Source organism: Odontesthes bonariensis, chromosome 17 (genome assembly GCF_027942865.1).
Source record: "Odontesthes bonariensis isolate fOdoBon6 chromosome 17, fOdoBon6.hap1, whole genome shotgun sequence".
Classification (NCBI taxonomy): Eukaryota; Metazoa; Chordata; class Actinopteri; order Atheriniformes; family Atherinopsidae; genus Odontesthes; species Odontesthes bonariensis.
In genome coordinates, this window is record NC_134522.1 from 4726159 (window position 1) to 4742433 (window position 16275).

General features: G+C 40.6%; 1 protein-coding gene across 6 annotated transcripts in view; it reads left to right on the forward strand.

The window, feature by feature from the left end:
* Positions 1 to 11234, forward strand: part of syt14a (synaptotagmin XIVa) — a 56496-nt gene extending 45262 nt beyond the window's left edge. For 4 of the 6 annotated variants that reach the window (XM_075448348.1, XM_075448342.1, XM_075448343.1 and 1 more), the window contains 2 exons: positions 769 to 825; positions 9860 to 11234. In XM_075448348.1, the coding sequence (XP_075304463.1) occupies positions 769 to 825; positions 9860 to 10173 (371 nt within the window). In that variant the 3' untranslated portion in view covers positions 10174 to 11234. The remainder of the gene's footprint in view (positions 1 to 768; positions 826 to 9859) is intronic. The other 2 variants (XM_075448344.1, XM_075448347.1) reach the window with 1 other exon arrangement.
* The last annotated feature ends 5041 nt before the right edge of the window (positions 11235 to 16275 follow it).

Here is a 16275-nt window from a genome sequence, read left to right on the forward strand (position 1 = left end):
ATCTTTAAATGCCGTTTTCTCAAAATCAGTTTTTAGTATTTTGCCAGTATCAATATCTCAGCCTATGGAGCACCTACTAACACCAAACTTTCCAGTTATACACTTAGCAGTATTCTGAAGATATTTTCAGAAGGATTTGTTGATAAATCATTCATGGCCTGATTTATGTGACATTATAATAAAAAAATATGGCGAAAATTGATGTTTTTTAGGTTATGGACAGTATATTTTGATTTCCTAGGAAATGAAAGCAGATATCCTGAAATCCCTCTGCAATTTTCTTTTCATTTTGTGTGTAAACAAAATGAAAAAGGAATTTTGCACCTGGCTTTATCATATGTTCAGATCCATCTTCCGGAAATATCTGCAAATTTGAACATATTTAATGAGATTATGCCAAATTTGCATAATTAAACATACAAATTTCTAAAACTTGTAATACATTTTTTTTTCATACTTGTATAAGTAATCAACTGAGGAAGTTTCATGGTGATATCTATTATTTTAAAATATTACCCTATTGACCTGTAGTGTCTCGCCTTAAGTTTAGTAAAAAAAAAACTCTAAAAAAGCAGAAAGTTTGTGCTCAGTTCTCTTTGAGATCCCTGGTTCTGCTCATTTACCTTCCAGCTATAAAACACAGCATTGCTGTGGCCTTCTGACCCTGTTTCTCTTTCCTTGCATCTTCTGTTGTGTCTGCACCTGAATTTCTCTTTTTGACATCCTGGTCCGTTGTTTCTCTTACTGCTGTCCAACCCTTGTTGTCAGATGGGCTGTTCTGTTGTCTAAAACACTTGATAGGTGGACAGGTTTATATTATCAGAGGTGAGTCTCTGTTCCTGCACCAAACTCAGGTACTCTGTGGAATTCTGCACCTTTTTACACATCTTCATGGACGCAGTTGGATTTAGATCTTTTAGTTTTTACTGAATCGGCTTCCAAAACGAATATTTTATTGGTAAAATGGGAAAAGAAATGAAGTCGTAAACCACCATCACCCCTGCTAAAAGTCTGTGAGACACGTTCAGATTGAACTGTGATATCTGATATAATAATATTATCACTTAATAACGAATAATTCAACTTTTTGTGAAATACGTTCATCCACTTTGTACAAAAAATGTGAAATTAGATGATAGATTCTGGATATTTGTTCTAAATCTTTTGGTCGACGGTGATTATAAAGTCAGAAAATATGTAAAACATACAAATAATAATAATTTGGTGCCAGAATTATAAAAAATACTCCCTCATTTCTTTGTATGTTGCACGAAAATTAAAAACAGTTTCAATAATTCACTGAAACATGTTCCAACATGAACATAAACCCAGAATCTAAATCAGAACCAGAGTTAGTTCAGCTCTGAGCAGCTTTAAAGTGAATATCTGCTCTGAGCTGCTTTCTCCTCCAGCACAGCCTGAACCCTCTCAGACGAGCTTTCTGTCCTTTCTTTAAGGAGTCTGCAGGAATAGTTCTCCAGGCTTCTTGAAGGACATCCCAAAGCTCTTCTTTGGATGTGGGCTGCCTTTTGTTGCGTTCTCTGCCAACATGATCCCACACTGCTTCAGTAATGTTGAGCTCCGGGCTCTGGGGAGGATTCATCCCTCCATCAGACCTGCTGCCACTGATTTTCAGCCCACTTCTTGTGTCCTTTGGCACAGCTCAGCCTTTTCTCCCTGTTTCCCTTCCTTAAGAACGGCTTCCTGACAGCCACCCTTCCATGGAGCCCATTTCTGATGAGGCTTGGGCCAACAGCAGATGGATCAGCTGAAGGTCCAGATGCATCTCTCAGCTCCTGTGTCAGGTCTTTGCTGGATGTTTTCCTCTTTCTTAAGGACATCACTTTCAGATCCTGTTCATCTGCTGGAGATAGTTCTTTAGGCCTGACACTTCTTCTTCTGTCCTCCACTTGCCCAGTTTCCTCAAATGTTTTAAGGACACGCTGCACACCATGCTGAGATATGCCAAGTTTTCAGCTAACAGCTCTTTATGAATCACCTTGTTGCTGCAGAAATCCTGTTTTCTGTCTGTCACACTGTGTTATCTTTGCTGTTTTTCACACATGCAGCTAAAGAAATGGGAACAAATCTTAATTCCAGTCTAAAACCCACAAAGAGCTTCTAGATTATTCATTTCTGGTGGCATAAAACAGTTTAATCATTTCATTTATATTAATTGTTCCATAATTAGTCATTAGATTATATCTTATATTCCTTTTTTAAGCTTTAAATTGAATCTTATTTACCTTTTCTTGATTATTGTCTGTTTTTTTCCTACTTTTCTACTTTTAGACGTGATAACATTCATTATTTTGGGATTAGGATTTTTTTTAAACTGAATATCTTATATTAATTTGACTCTTTTGGTAACTGAAAGCAGTTTTAACGTAAATGTACAAAAAAGTTGAAACTGTGAAGCTGTTTTTCACAGATGCAGCTAAAGAAATGGGAACAAATTATGTGTCTCTGTGACAGGCTGCTGGGAACAAAGTGCCTAAAGATCCAGTTTAAAACGGCTTCTTTGCTCAGTTGGACACAACACTGGTTCATCCCTTGAGTTAGGAGCCTTTTTCCTGCCTGAATGGTTCACAGTTCAGAGTTAAGTGGCTGAACAAAGAAAAAACACATTCCTCTGAAGATGCTCAGGTACAAGGACTGGACTGAAGATGAGGGAAGAAGCAGAAAAAGTCCAAAGAAAAACTCTGAAAGAGCCTCAGGAAGCTGCAGAACTGCTGATCAGGACACTTTAAAGGTTGTCTTTTAATTTGTGAATCTAGGATTGTGCAATAAATAGTTGTCTTAATGTTAATACTGACTGTATTTTGCAGAGTTGAGAGTAAATAGTTAATAAAAAGGTTGAGCTGTATCAGCATCAATAAGTGCCAGTTGCTAAAAATGTTAGGGGAAAACTAATAAAGATAAGCACATGGAAAAAGTCACCGTTCCCAGTTAGGAAACAGTCCAACACATAAGCTCACAGCTTTATGGGTGCTGGTGGGTTTGGCTTCTTCCCATGTTGGTTCATTTCATTAAAACTTGAACTAAAATCTGGCGTAAAATGTTAATTCTTCAGCTGAAAAGTGGGTGAAACGATCACACTTTCAGAACACTCGTCCATGAAGACGCCTGCCTGTAAACCTTATTTCTGCATTTTTGAACATGTGTGTTTCGTCATGCATGCGACCCTGTTACTTCGCCTCCTTTTATGTGTGTGTGTTGATACCCACAAGCAACATTTTCCCATTTAATGGATTCATTTTGCTTGGTGGCTGATGGCCAGCTGACAGGGACTGTTGGCTTTCCTCAGACAGAACACTTCGGCATGTTTTTGGGTGTATTTTAATTAGGGCTGGGCGAGTTAACTCGTTATTATCGCGTTAACGCTTTCATTATTTAACGCCGATAAAAAAAAAAAAAAAACTTTTTGGGGGAGGGGCGCTTTTGTGCCTTTTAATGGATAGGAAAGTTCAGAGAAACAGGAAGCAGGGGGCAGAGAGAGGGGGAACAACACGCAGCACAGGGCCGTCCGATGTGGGACTATAGCCTCTTGTACATGGGGCGTCTGCTCAACCCACTACGCCACGGACCACCCCTGTTTTATTATTTATTTTATTATCGTAAAAGTCACAGGCTTTTATTCTGTAAAAGTCTGCTGCTGTCTGCTGTGGAACAGGAAAAGAAAGTAATCGGCGGATCCACCAAACATGGAGAAGGGTACGGAACTTTTACTCGGCCATTTTCATTTTAAAGTTCTTCCAGACGGCGGAGTCGACAGAACCAAAGTCATCTGTAAACACTGCCAAGTTGAATTGTCTTCTCAGCGTAGTAGTTCCAGTCTAAAATATCACTTAAAGGCAAAACACACAACTGATAGCAGCAAGTCATTCAAGGAAACAGACAGTGGAGCGAGGCTTCTACATAAAAACTACAGAAAGATGCTGATGTTAAAAGTGTGTTTGCACAACAAATGTTATGGCACTTTCATTCATATGGCAGCACATTTAAAATAAAGCTAAATGCTAAAGGCTATACGCTACTTTTGGATTCATTTTTGGATTCTGCGTACAAATGCGATTAATCGTGATTAATCAGGGAAATCATGTGATTAATTAGATTAAATATTTTAATCGTTGCCCAGCCCTAGTTTTAATATTTTTCACTCGCTGTCCTTTTTGTATTCACAGAAATCCAAGCTGCCAGATCTCGTTGTTCGTGCACGTTTCAGAGCCTCAGAGTCTCTTAAATTGTGCTCAGAAAATAGTCACATCTGGTAACTCTGGGAAAAAAACCTTTGTGCAAAATCCTCCCCCGAGGCCTTGATTGACTTCGCACGTCTCACAAAAGTGCAAGAAAACAGCAAGACGTGGAGCGCTTTCAAAAGCTCCCTTTTTCCTTCATTTCAAAAACAGTAGCGAGCCGACGAGTGGAGTCAATCATCAGCCGCAGCAACAATACCAAAGAGCCCCGCGTCACCGCCGCTGACCACTTAAGACATCCACAGCTCCACGCAGCCCATTCAGCCGCCGTCAGAAAAGAAATCAAGGCTATTTTTTCCACTCTGCTTTTATGTCAAAGAGAGCAACTGAATGTGCGATTCGAGGCGGTGAGCTCGGCGTTGGAAGCAGCTGGCACTCGACAGCATGAAAGCCCCGGCAATTCATTCCTTCTACTCCCTCTTAGACAGGAACATAATGCGCGGCATTATTACAGAGTGTGGTGGCAGACGAGGGGCGAAAACACTCGGAGAGCCATTGTGATTGCCAGTCTTCTCTCTCCTGCTTTCAGCTTCGGTGTGTCACTATTTCAGCAGGGAAACGGGTGAATGCTGAAATCACTCCATAATGGCTGCAGGTTTCCTTTAGCTTTTGCCTCCTGAATTATGTTTTGTGGGAACATGCACTCGTTTCCAATAAAAAAAATAAAAATAAATGGGGAATCAGTTTGTGCAGAACGCTGCTGCCCGTCTTTTAACCAACACCAACAGACGTGTGCACATCACTCCTGCTCGGGCTTCCTGTCCTTTATAGAACTGTTATAAACTTTTAATGTTTGTTTAAAATAATAAATAATAAATAATAATACATTTTATTATTTTATAAAATAATACAAATAAAAATAAAAAAATAAAAAAAATGTTTAATGTTTGTTTTTATTTTTTTTTAAATATTTTTGGGGGGCTTTTTATGCCTTTATTGTATAGGACAGTGAAGAGAGACAGGAAGCAGGGGGCAGAGAAAGGGGGAATAACACGCAGCACAGGGCCGTCCGATGTAGGATTCGAACCGGGGCCAGCTGCAGCGAGGACTATAGGCAAGGCAAAGTGCTTTACGGCTACATAAAATCACAAGAAGACAATAAAATCATAAAAAAAATAAAAATAAAAATCATTAATTAATTAATTAATTTAAGAGTGCAGATAAAATACTTTCAGGTGTGATATGCACTGCTAAACAGAACTGTTTTCAGCCTGGATTTAAACATGGTCAGAGCTGAGGCCTGTCTCACATCTTCTGGAAGGCTGTTCCAGATGTTAGCTGAAACGCAGCCTCAGCTTGTTTAGACTATAGCCTCTTGTACATGGGGCGTCTGCTGTATCCACTACGCCACAGACCGCCCCAATGTTGGTTTTTAAAGCTCTTAACGGCCTCGCCCCGTCGTATTTATCTGAGCTTTTAACAGTCCTGGTAGAGCTCTGAGGTCAACAGATCAGTTTCTGCTGGAAGTGCCCAGGTCAGAACACAAACCCTGGGGTGACCAAGCCTTTTCCCAAAGCTGCCCCCAGGCTTTGGAATAAGCCCCCCGTCCATCTGCGTCTTATTTCTGACCTGGGCCTCTTCAGATCCAGGCTAAAAACCTACTTATTTAGGATGGCTTTAATACCCAGTAGCAGAGATGGGGACTCAAGTCACTGTGACTTGGGCTCAAGTCGACTCGAGTTGCTGTTTTGATGACTTGTGACTTGACTTGACAAAAAATAAAAGACTTGAGACTCGACTCGGACTTGGAAGTTAAAGACTCGGCACTTGACTTGACTTGAGACACGATGACTTGAATGACTTGAGTGTTAAGCATCTAGCATAACTTCGAACTTTGTTCGTCATTTGAAGATCCATTCTGACCAGTAAGTGCTCGTCAAATTAGCTAATATTATCCTGTTAGCCTAGCCGGTAGTTAGCTAACGTTAGCTTGATATGATACGGGGTGGACAGGTTGGACACATTGGCCAATGATGTTTACTGACAGTTACTTATATCTTTGTGTTTTCACTTTATTAAGATCAGATTCTGCAGGTAAAGTGCAATAATAAGGGGACTTGACTTGACCAAGAAAAAAATAATTGAGACTTACTTGAGACTTGAAAGCTAAGACTTGAGACTTACTTGAGACTTGAAAGCTAAGACTTGAGACTTACTTGAGACTTGAAAGCTAAGACTTGAGACTTACTTGAGACTTGAAAGCTAAGACTTGAGACTTACTTGAGACTTGAAAGCTAAGACTTGAGACTTACTTGAGACTTGAAAGCTAAGACTTGAGACCTACTTGAGACTTGAAAGCTAAGACTTGAGACTTACTTGAGACTTGAAAGCTAAGACTTGAGACCTACTTGAGACTTGAAAGCTAAGACTTGAGACTTACTTGAGACTTGAAAGCTGAGACTTGAGACTTACTTGAGACTTGAAAGCTAAGACTTGAGACTTACTTGAGACTTGAAAGCTAAGACTTGAGACTTACTTGAGACTTGAAAGCTAAGACTTGACACTTACTTGAGACTTGAACATGTGTGACTTGGTCCCATCTCTGCCCAGTAGTATGATGACTCTTTCATCTTATTTTATCTTATTTGATTTGTTGTATTTTATTGCTTTCACTGTTCTTTTATTGTTTTTATTTGTTTTTACTTCTTCTTCTCTGTATTTATTACCTGCTGTAAAGCACTTTGGCACACCGTAAGGATCGTCTGTAAAGGGCTGTAGAAATAAAGTACATTTATATCAGTTTGGAACTGTGAGGTAAAGGCTCCTTTCTGTTTGAGATTTGATCTTTTCCGTATAATCTGAACGATAAAGGCCACGGATTCTTACCCGTTATGTATCCTTTGCTTGCTTTGTGTGTTCGGAGGTTCTCGCTCGGCTCACGTTTTGGACGGAGCAGGATTCTGGACTCTGCCCTAAGGCTCTAAAAGTCTTTGCAGAAGTCAAACACTTTGACATTTAGTCAAAGTCAAAGGAAAATAATAGCAGCTCCTCGAGGTATTTCCTGATGAATCAATTAATTTCAGTTACAGCGAGCTGATGCATCACTGTTTTTATCTTCTTCTTCATCGTCTCCTACTTCAGGTTAGACGTGCAGCAGTTGCATAGCAACAGGAGTGAAGCAACGCTCCCCGCATCCTTTGAGTTCCTGCTCTCTGGTTGTTGTGAACGCTCACAGCTGCGCTTTGTGTTTGATCAGGAGAAAAAAACGCATCCTATGTGGTCACAATCTTACACATCGACTGCAGCGGCATTATTTCAGGAGCGGAAAGCTTGGTGGGGGGAAAATGGGTCACGCTTTTTCTGCAGAGGAAACACGGCAGCGGCGGGTCGTAACGCCGCAGTTCTGAGAGATTATCTCTGAGGATTTTGCACAGAGGACCAAGTCTAGCACCTGATTTATAATCTGCTGGAGAACATCTTAATGTTTTAGCCTCCGTAATGTTACTCTGAGCCCCCCCAGAGTTACACCATAAAATCAGACAATTCAAACGTGATTAAAGTCACATTCCAGACTGTAATTTACAGTCAGTTCCATCATGTAGAAATTACAACCCTTTTATCCACAGTTGCCCTCATTTCAGGCTCCATTATGTTTGGGACGGCGGGTACATTAAAGCAGCCATGTTTAGTACTCTGTTGCAGATCTCCGGGGACTCGTCCCTTTGAGTTTCTTCATCTTTAACTCGTTTTCAGCTGGATTTAAATCAGCCGACCGGCTCGGCCGTGTTCCAGCTCTGAGGAACTCTGTTTGGGATCATTATCCTGCTGCAGGATGAAGCTTTGGAGGCATTTACTGCTCCATCATCAGTGAAGATCAGTGAGCCGGTAGCTGTGGCAGCCACACCATAACACCCCCACCACCGTGCCTAACAGAGGAGCTGCTGTGCTTTGGATCTCGGGCTCGTCCTGTTGGCCTCCACACTTTCTTCCTGCCATCACTCTGATGCAGGTTCATCTGGGGCCGGTCTGTCCAGAACACCTTTTTACAGAACTCTGCAGCTCCTTTTAGGACCTTCTGGCAAACTGTGACGTGTCCATCCTGTTTCTGTGGCTAACTAGCAGTTAGCATGTAGCAGTGTAGCCTCTGTGTTTCCTTGACTCACTAGCAGTTAGCATGTAGCAGCGTAGCCTCTGTGTTTCTGTGACTCACTAGCAGTTAGCATGTAGCAGTGTAGCCTCTGTGTTTCTGTGGCTAAATAGCGGTTAGCATGTAGCAGCGTAGCCTCTGTGTTTCTGTGACTCACTAGCAGTTAGCATGTAGCAGCGTAGCCTCTGTGTTTCTGTGACTCACTAGCGGTTAGCATGTAGCAGTGTGGCCTCTGTTTCTGTGGCTAACTAGCGGTTAGCATGTAGCAGCGTAGCCTCTGTGTTTCTGTGACTCACTAGCGGTTAGCATGTAGCAGTGTAGCCTCTGTGTTTCTGTGGCTAACTAGCAGTTAGCATGTAGCAGCGTAGCCTCTGTGTTTCTGTGACTCACTAGCGGTTAGCATGTAGCAGTGTAGCCTCTGTGTTTCTGTGACTCACTAGCGGTTAGCATGTAGCAGCGTAGCCTCTGTGTTTCTGTGACTCACTAGCGGTTGGCATGTAGCAGCGTAGCCTCTGTGTTTCTGTGACTCACTAGCGGTTAGCATGTAGCAGTGTAGCCTCTGTGTTTCTGTGGCTAACTAGCGGTTAGCATGTAGCAGTGTATCTTCTGTGTTTCTGTGACTCACTAGCGGTTAGCATGTAGCAGCGTAGCCTCTGTGTTTCTGTGACTCACTAGCGGTTAGCATGTAGCAGCGTAGCCTCTGTGTTTCTGTGACTCACTAGCGGTTGGCATGTAGCAGCGTAGCCTCTGTGTTTCTGTGACTCACTAGCGGTTAGCATGTAGCAGTGTAGCCTCTGTGTTTCTGTGGCTAACTAGCGGTTAGCATGTAGCAGTGTATCTTCTGTGTTTCTGTGGCTAACTAGCGGTTAGCATGTAGCAGTGTAGCCTCTGTGTTTCTGTGACTCACTAGCGGTTAGCATGTAGCAGCGTAGCCTCTGTGTTTCTGTGAAACAGTAGCGGTTAGCATGTAGCAGTGTAGCCTCTGTGTTTCTGTGGCTAACTAGCGGTTAGCATGTAGCAGCGTAGCCTCTGTGTTTGTGTTCATGAAGTCTTCTGTGGACAGTCGTCTCTGAGACACACCTGCCTCCTGAAGGCTGGTTCTGATCTGTTGGACGGGCCTTTGAGGATGTTTTTGTCTTCCTCGGCCTACCAGAGCATTCTTTCTTCTTCAGGATCTTCCAGACAGCTGATGATGGTGATCCTAAGGTTTGACCCACGTCTCTGATGGTTTTTCAGCCTCAGTCTGTCTCATGTTGAACAGAAACAGACTGAAACACACCTGCATGCCACCCGTCCCGAACATAATGGAGAATAAAAAGGGTTGTAATTCCTACATGGTGGGCCTGAGATGTATGAAAATGACTTTAAATTTAAGTTCCAGACTTTAACGTGAATTTTAATCAGGTCTGAACTGTTTGGTTTAGTTTCAGAGTGGGGGGGCTCAGAGAAAGTATGTTTGTAATGTTTCCAACACCACTTCTCCTGTAACTGTCTAATCAACCTGCTTCTTGTCCAGATACGTACGTTAAGCTGACCTTACTGAACTCCATGGGCCACGAGATGTCCAAGTGTAAGACGTCCATCTGCCGGGGGCAGCCCAACCCGACCTACAAAGAGACTTTTATCTTCCAGGTGGCGCTCTTTCAGCTGTCCGACGTCACGCTCATCCTCTCCGTCTACAACAAGCGCAGCATGAAGCGCAAAGAGATGATCGGCTGGATTTCTCTGGGCCTCAACAGCTCGGGAGAGGACGAGCTCACCCACTGGACTCAGATGAAAGAGTCCAAAGGACAGCAGGTCTGCCGCTGGCACAGTTTGCTGGAGTCCTAACGGTGATGGAGGGTAACGTCTTATAGAGGAGGGGGCTGAACATGTGATGACTTTAAATGTCTGTTGACGACGCCAGTCTTGATTTGTTGTCGTTGACACCTCCATCTCAAACAGCAGAAGTCAGGATTACCCTTAATTTAATTCTAAATTTAAAATCAGACCAACCTAAGTGGCTCCAAGTGAAAAAGTAAGAGTAGTTTGTTGTTAAAGACGGTCGGCGACTCACAGCGAACGACGAAGACGCCATTTTCTGTTGAATTTAGCGGTTTAAAGAAGAAGAAGCTTGTTTATTCTGGATCTCCTGAAATTAAATATCTGAGTTTAAATGTCGTGTGTTTACGAACAGTTGTAAGAAAATCCACAATTTAGTTAAATCACATAATTTGCATGTGGTGACATCACTGATGACATCACTGGTGACATCACTTTCCACACTGTTTTTCTTTTCCTTTTTGATCCTTCATCTCTAACCCGGTCCTCATTACTACCGACACACTTGTTTCCAGCCTCACTCGGACCCCCGCTGGGCCCCATCTTCCTCCACCTTTTCCCCGTCATTACCATCCCCGCCTTCTCTGCTCCGTCTCTCTCTCTCTGAGGGGAAAATCTCACCCTCTGAATCTTCATCAAAGATCCAAACCAAAACGTCTTCTCCGTTTAAATATTTTGATTCAGTTTCTCTAAATTTCACCCGGACATCTTCCATATTAACACTTCCTCTTAGCTGCATCAGCTAATGTTTAATTTCAGTCACTTATTCATCAATTTACTCGTAAATATTCTTAGTATAATTCACATAAAACATGTCTGCTGCCTCGTGGACATGAGAAGAAATAAGATTTGACGTGTTATGAGGGACTTTTAGCCCGTTTTATTCAGTGTGGTGGCTTGTTGCGATTCTGTGACGGAGTTAACAGATTTTCTGAGGTCCTGTGGACATTAAGGATGAATGTAAAGGCCGTGAATAGTGGACCAAAGGTCTGGTCGTCATTAGGGCTGAGCAATTTTATCGATACTGCGATATTTATCGATATTTTGTTTCTCGATAAAGTATCGATTTTTTTTAAAAATTAGTATTATTATTATTATTTTTTATTATTAGGATTATTTATTTTACTTTTTTTTTTATTTTTTCAGCCGGGGTATTATTTTTCAAAAATAAATTAAAAATAAATTTGGTCTATTATTATTTTATTTATTATGATTATTTTATTTTTATTTTTTAGCCATGGGTATTATTTATCAAAAATAAATTAAAAATAAATTAAAAAATAAATAAAAAAAAATAATTGTTAATTATACTGTATAAAAAAATACAGTATCATTTTTTTTAGGGCGAAATATGAAATGGACAACCGTAAAATGCACCCAAATAATCAACGTTCTGGACTAGAAACACGAGTCCAAAAGCTCAGATAGTTTTGAAAAGTTTCCCAAAGCACCATTTGTGAGTTAAAACTTCTCCTGACGACTGTTTTCTGAGCCGGAGGTGTGACGACACAAAGCTGTCATCACTGCTAATGCGAACAGCTTCATGTTTTAATCTCAGCCAGATCGTTGTTTTTAGGCTGCAAAGACACAAAGACGAAGACCCCCTGAAGATCTAATGCTCCAAAATCTAAGCCGCCTGGTCTCAGTGGGTCTGACTGAGTGATGATGAAGATGGGGAGAGGTCAACGTGTTTATTTTAAAAGCAAAGGCGTTGAGCTCCAACTACTACTTTCACAAATTCGCCTCTCAGTCGACACTGCCGAGATAAAAAAAAAAAAACCCGGTTTGAAGCTCAGCGGCTAAATAATTTTAGCCTGAAATCTGTGATGGTGGAAGATGAAACTCAGTTTAGAGGAAATAAGCTCTCACCTCGTCAGATTTTTCTTTTGGAAAACACCAGCTTGAGGACGCAGAGAAGTGAAGTTTTACTATTCAAAAAGCAACACAATGTCAAAAAAAATGTCACACCAATGTTCAAAGGAAAATAAGTAATTCCATCCCAGCTAACAGGTGAGAAGCAAAGCCGACTTTCACCTGCTCCGGTGCTACTTTAGAACCGCGGCTGCACTCGGGAGCCTTTTGCCTTATGGTTGTAGTTGGTTTGAGTTTAAAAAAAAAAAAAAAGAGACCCCAGAGCACACGGACCTGCATCCATAACCACAGAAAGCACACGCAGCATCACTTTGTGCAGCGAAATGATTTCATGCCACAGCAGCTTCCACAGGCTGGCAGAGCGTCTGCAGGCCAGTGGGTTGCACTTTTAACTTCAGCCACTTTCACACTTGTTTTCATTTACAGACGAGAGGAAATGCATTTATTCTGTGCTGTGCCTGTGGTTGTGGTGAAAGCTTTGTGCAGTGTTTACCAAGTGTGGATGTGGGGGTGTCGATGGGTAGTTGTTGCTTTTTCCTTTTGGATGTGACATGTTTTTTATGCTAATTAGAAGCAAAACGAACACACTTCTTGATTGTATGGCTCATACTTTGTATTAGTAAATGTTTTATTATCTATTTTTGTATCAACAAAAGAGGGAAGAAATAGTCTCAAGACAGCTATTAGTTAATCGAATATTAACCCGGTGTGTGAGCGGTAAGGCTGCTTCTTGATATTAATTCAGTTCACGTGTGGTGGCTCAGGTCATATTTGCGTCTCTTAAAACCAGAGGGTGTGTGATGGAGCTCATCTCTAACCAGTCTTTTTCAGTCTTTTTCAGCCTTTCTAACAGTGTGAGACTGAAGCACAGCCTTTACAGCACAACAGTGAAACACACCCCGTCAAAGACGGCTCATTTATAGAAATACGAATGGTTTGCAATTGGAAATCAATTCAAACCATTATTTTCATTTTGCTTAAAAGTGACACTCCCCAACCTATTTAAGAGTGTAAAACTCTGAATTAAATGTGATTAAAGTGCACATTCCAGACATTATGGAGGGAGCTATATTAGTAACTATGAGTTATAACCTCTTGGAATACTAGCTGTAGTCAGTTCTTTGAGGAAGCTGTAATCTGGACCTCTGATTTTCAAATACAGACACTTTAAAGACACTAATAATTTAATTTTCACTTATGTCAGTTCAGTTTGCTTTCAATTTCATGGTTAATAAATTTCCACAGGAACTAAATATGACTTTATTAATCCCTAAAGGGGAAAAAAAACGTGCTGGGTGTTACTTGAGACAATGTTTGCCTTTCTTTTAATGTAAAAAAGATCTGTTAAAGCTCACTGAATGCTTTCTGAATCTTTCACACACTGCGTTTCTCTAATTTGGTCTTTAAAACACTCTGTTTATGCTTTCAAGTATTCTTGTGTATGCAGAATTTTTATTTGAGAGTTCAGAGAAATCTTGATTTTAAAAAATGTTTCAGATCTGTATTTTTTTTTTCTCTTTTGCTTTGGAAACTACCTATGTCACAGACGGCATCGGTGCCTTACTGTTTTTCACTCGGCTACCTTGTGTCACAGTGTCTTAACGTACTAGTAAATGTATTTCTGTGTTTAAGGTTGAGTTTGATTTGTAAAACAACTTTCAGGTTGATTTATGATAGACAGAATTTCTATGTAATGTTGTTATACAAAGAATAAAAGAAAAGAAAATACTTGTTGGAGAATTTCTTTACACAAATACATACATATAAATAAGTTTGGGTATAGGACACACAGGAAAAAGGACTGACGATAAGATTGGCACAATTCATACCTATGTATGTATGTATGTATGAATGTATGCACGTATATATGTACCTATTAATGTATACATGTACCAATGAATTATGATTACAATTAATTGAATTCCAATTGGCTTAAATTGGACTATACTATTAAGTGCCTTAAGATGACGTTTGTTGTAATTTGGCGCTATATAAATAAAACTGAATGGACTTGAATGGATGTATGTATGCATGTTTGTATGCACCTATGAATGAATGCCTTAAGCTGCGGTCGGTTTTTTAGTCATATTAGCTTGAACTCTCATGGGATTCTGTAAGTAGAATATTAAATAGGCTGTTTAGAAAAAATAACGAAATCTGTAGCTCCCTCTGAAGCCTGTAATCATGCTTGCAAAAACCGAGCGCTCCCGGCTGTTTTTAACCAATCAAGTTAGGGTGGAGGAATCCTACCTGTCAATCACAGCTTGTGCACACGCTGCTGAGCGTGAGTCTGCCCCAGCTTGTGTGCGCTCACACTGGTGTGAACTCACGTGCACAACCTCGTCCACAGAGGGGGAGGGGTTTGGGGGGCGATTCGGAGCTTGTTAGAGGTTGGGGGAGGGACCTGAAAGTTGTATCAGTTCCAATTTTCCGACTTTAGACTCGCAATTTTGGAAACCTGCCGACTGCAGCTTTAATGAAGATATGCATTTATGTATGTACCTATGAATGAATTTATGCAGTGTTTCCCACACATAGACTAATTCGTGGCAGTGCCCCACAGATTAAACACCGGCCGCCACATATTGCGTTTCGTTATTATTATTTTTTTTTTAACGCCATTTAAAAAAATACTCGTATTCGTTCAGCTGCATTTCCTTGCTGCTCTGCCTCCGTCTCTCTGTCCCTCGCGTCTCTCTCGCATAGCCTACTCACACACACAGTCCCTCCCCTCCGTGCTTCCCTGGAAGCTTGCTAGCTTCAGCGTCGCGTTAGATTAGCCCTATAGCTCTGGCTCAACCGAAAGAAGACGGCTGGCGAAATTCACGAAAGGTTGGTATCACGTGCACCTTTATTAAATCACACATTAAAAAGTCCTATAAAAATATTTTATATTTTGAATACAATGTTGTCCTGTCCCGTCCCATAGCAAACAAGCGATTACGCCTTCTTTATAAAGTTAACTTTCGCAAGTTTGTCGTAAAAAAAAAAAAATGTAGTTGGGGTGTCGAGGTCTAAACACTATCAGCTGTGAATCAAATAAAGTAGTTTTTTTAAACTCTTACACTGAATGTTTGCTGCTTCAATCCAGATGAGTATTGAAAAATATTTTCCGTGATTGAAAGAGAGACGTGCGTGTTGAGGATGAGGAGCAGCCTGAACCGGAGGTATCAGTCTGAAACAGCTGAACAGTCCCACCAGTGTAATTAATGTTATTCATTTGTTTACACTGAAGATGTGAAAATCTGCAGATAAGCCGCACCTGTGTCACCCACCGTGACACAGGTGTCACACATCCTTACGTCCCCCATAATTTTCCTTGATGGAGAAATTATCCAGTTCATATATGTCACATTACAGATCTCTGACAGTGGGGGGGTGGTATTCTGGAAAAAAATTCTGAAATGGGTTCTATGTGGTCTATTTAGTCTGTGTTATAACCCCTTTAATTTTCATTTAAGTAGAAATGGGTCTGGGCTCTTATGGGTTAATACAATAAAGTTCTGTGTGACCAATTATTAAAGAAGGAATTATTTTGAAGAATTTTTATTTTTTACCCCCCCCCCCACCATGGCCCACCACCACACATTGCCTTCACATCTGTGGGAAACACTGATATGTATGCATTTATGCATGTACGTACCAATGAATGTATGAATGTATGAATGCATATACCTATGAAAGGATCGATGTACATAAATCTATGCATTTACCTATTAATGAAGATATGCATTTATCCATGTACCTATGTATGTATGCACGTATGAATAAATGAATGGATGTACCTGTGAATGCATTTATGTATGTACCTATGAATGAATGCCTGAATGTATGTACGCAAGCATGTATGTATGTATATATGTATATACCTATGAGTGAATGTATGTACTGTACGTACGCATGCATGCACCTATGTATGTATGTGCATATGAATGTATGTATGCACGTATGCATTTACGTATGTACCTATGAATGAATGTATGAATGCATGTACCTATGAATAAATGTATGTATGCATGTGCCTATGAATGTATGTATGTATGCATGTATGTATGCATGTATGTATGTATACATGTACCTATGAATGAATGTATGTATGCATGTATGTATGCATGTGCCTATGAATGTATGAATGTATGCATGTATGTATGCATGTATGTATGTATGCATGTACCTATGAATGAATGTATGTATGCATGTACCTATGAATAAATGTATGTATGCATGTGCCTATGAATG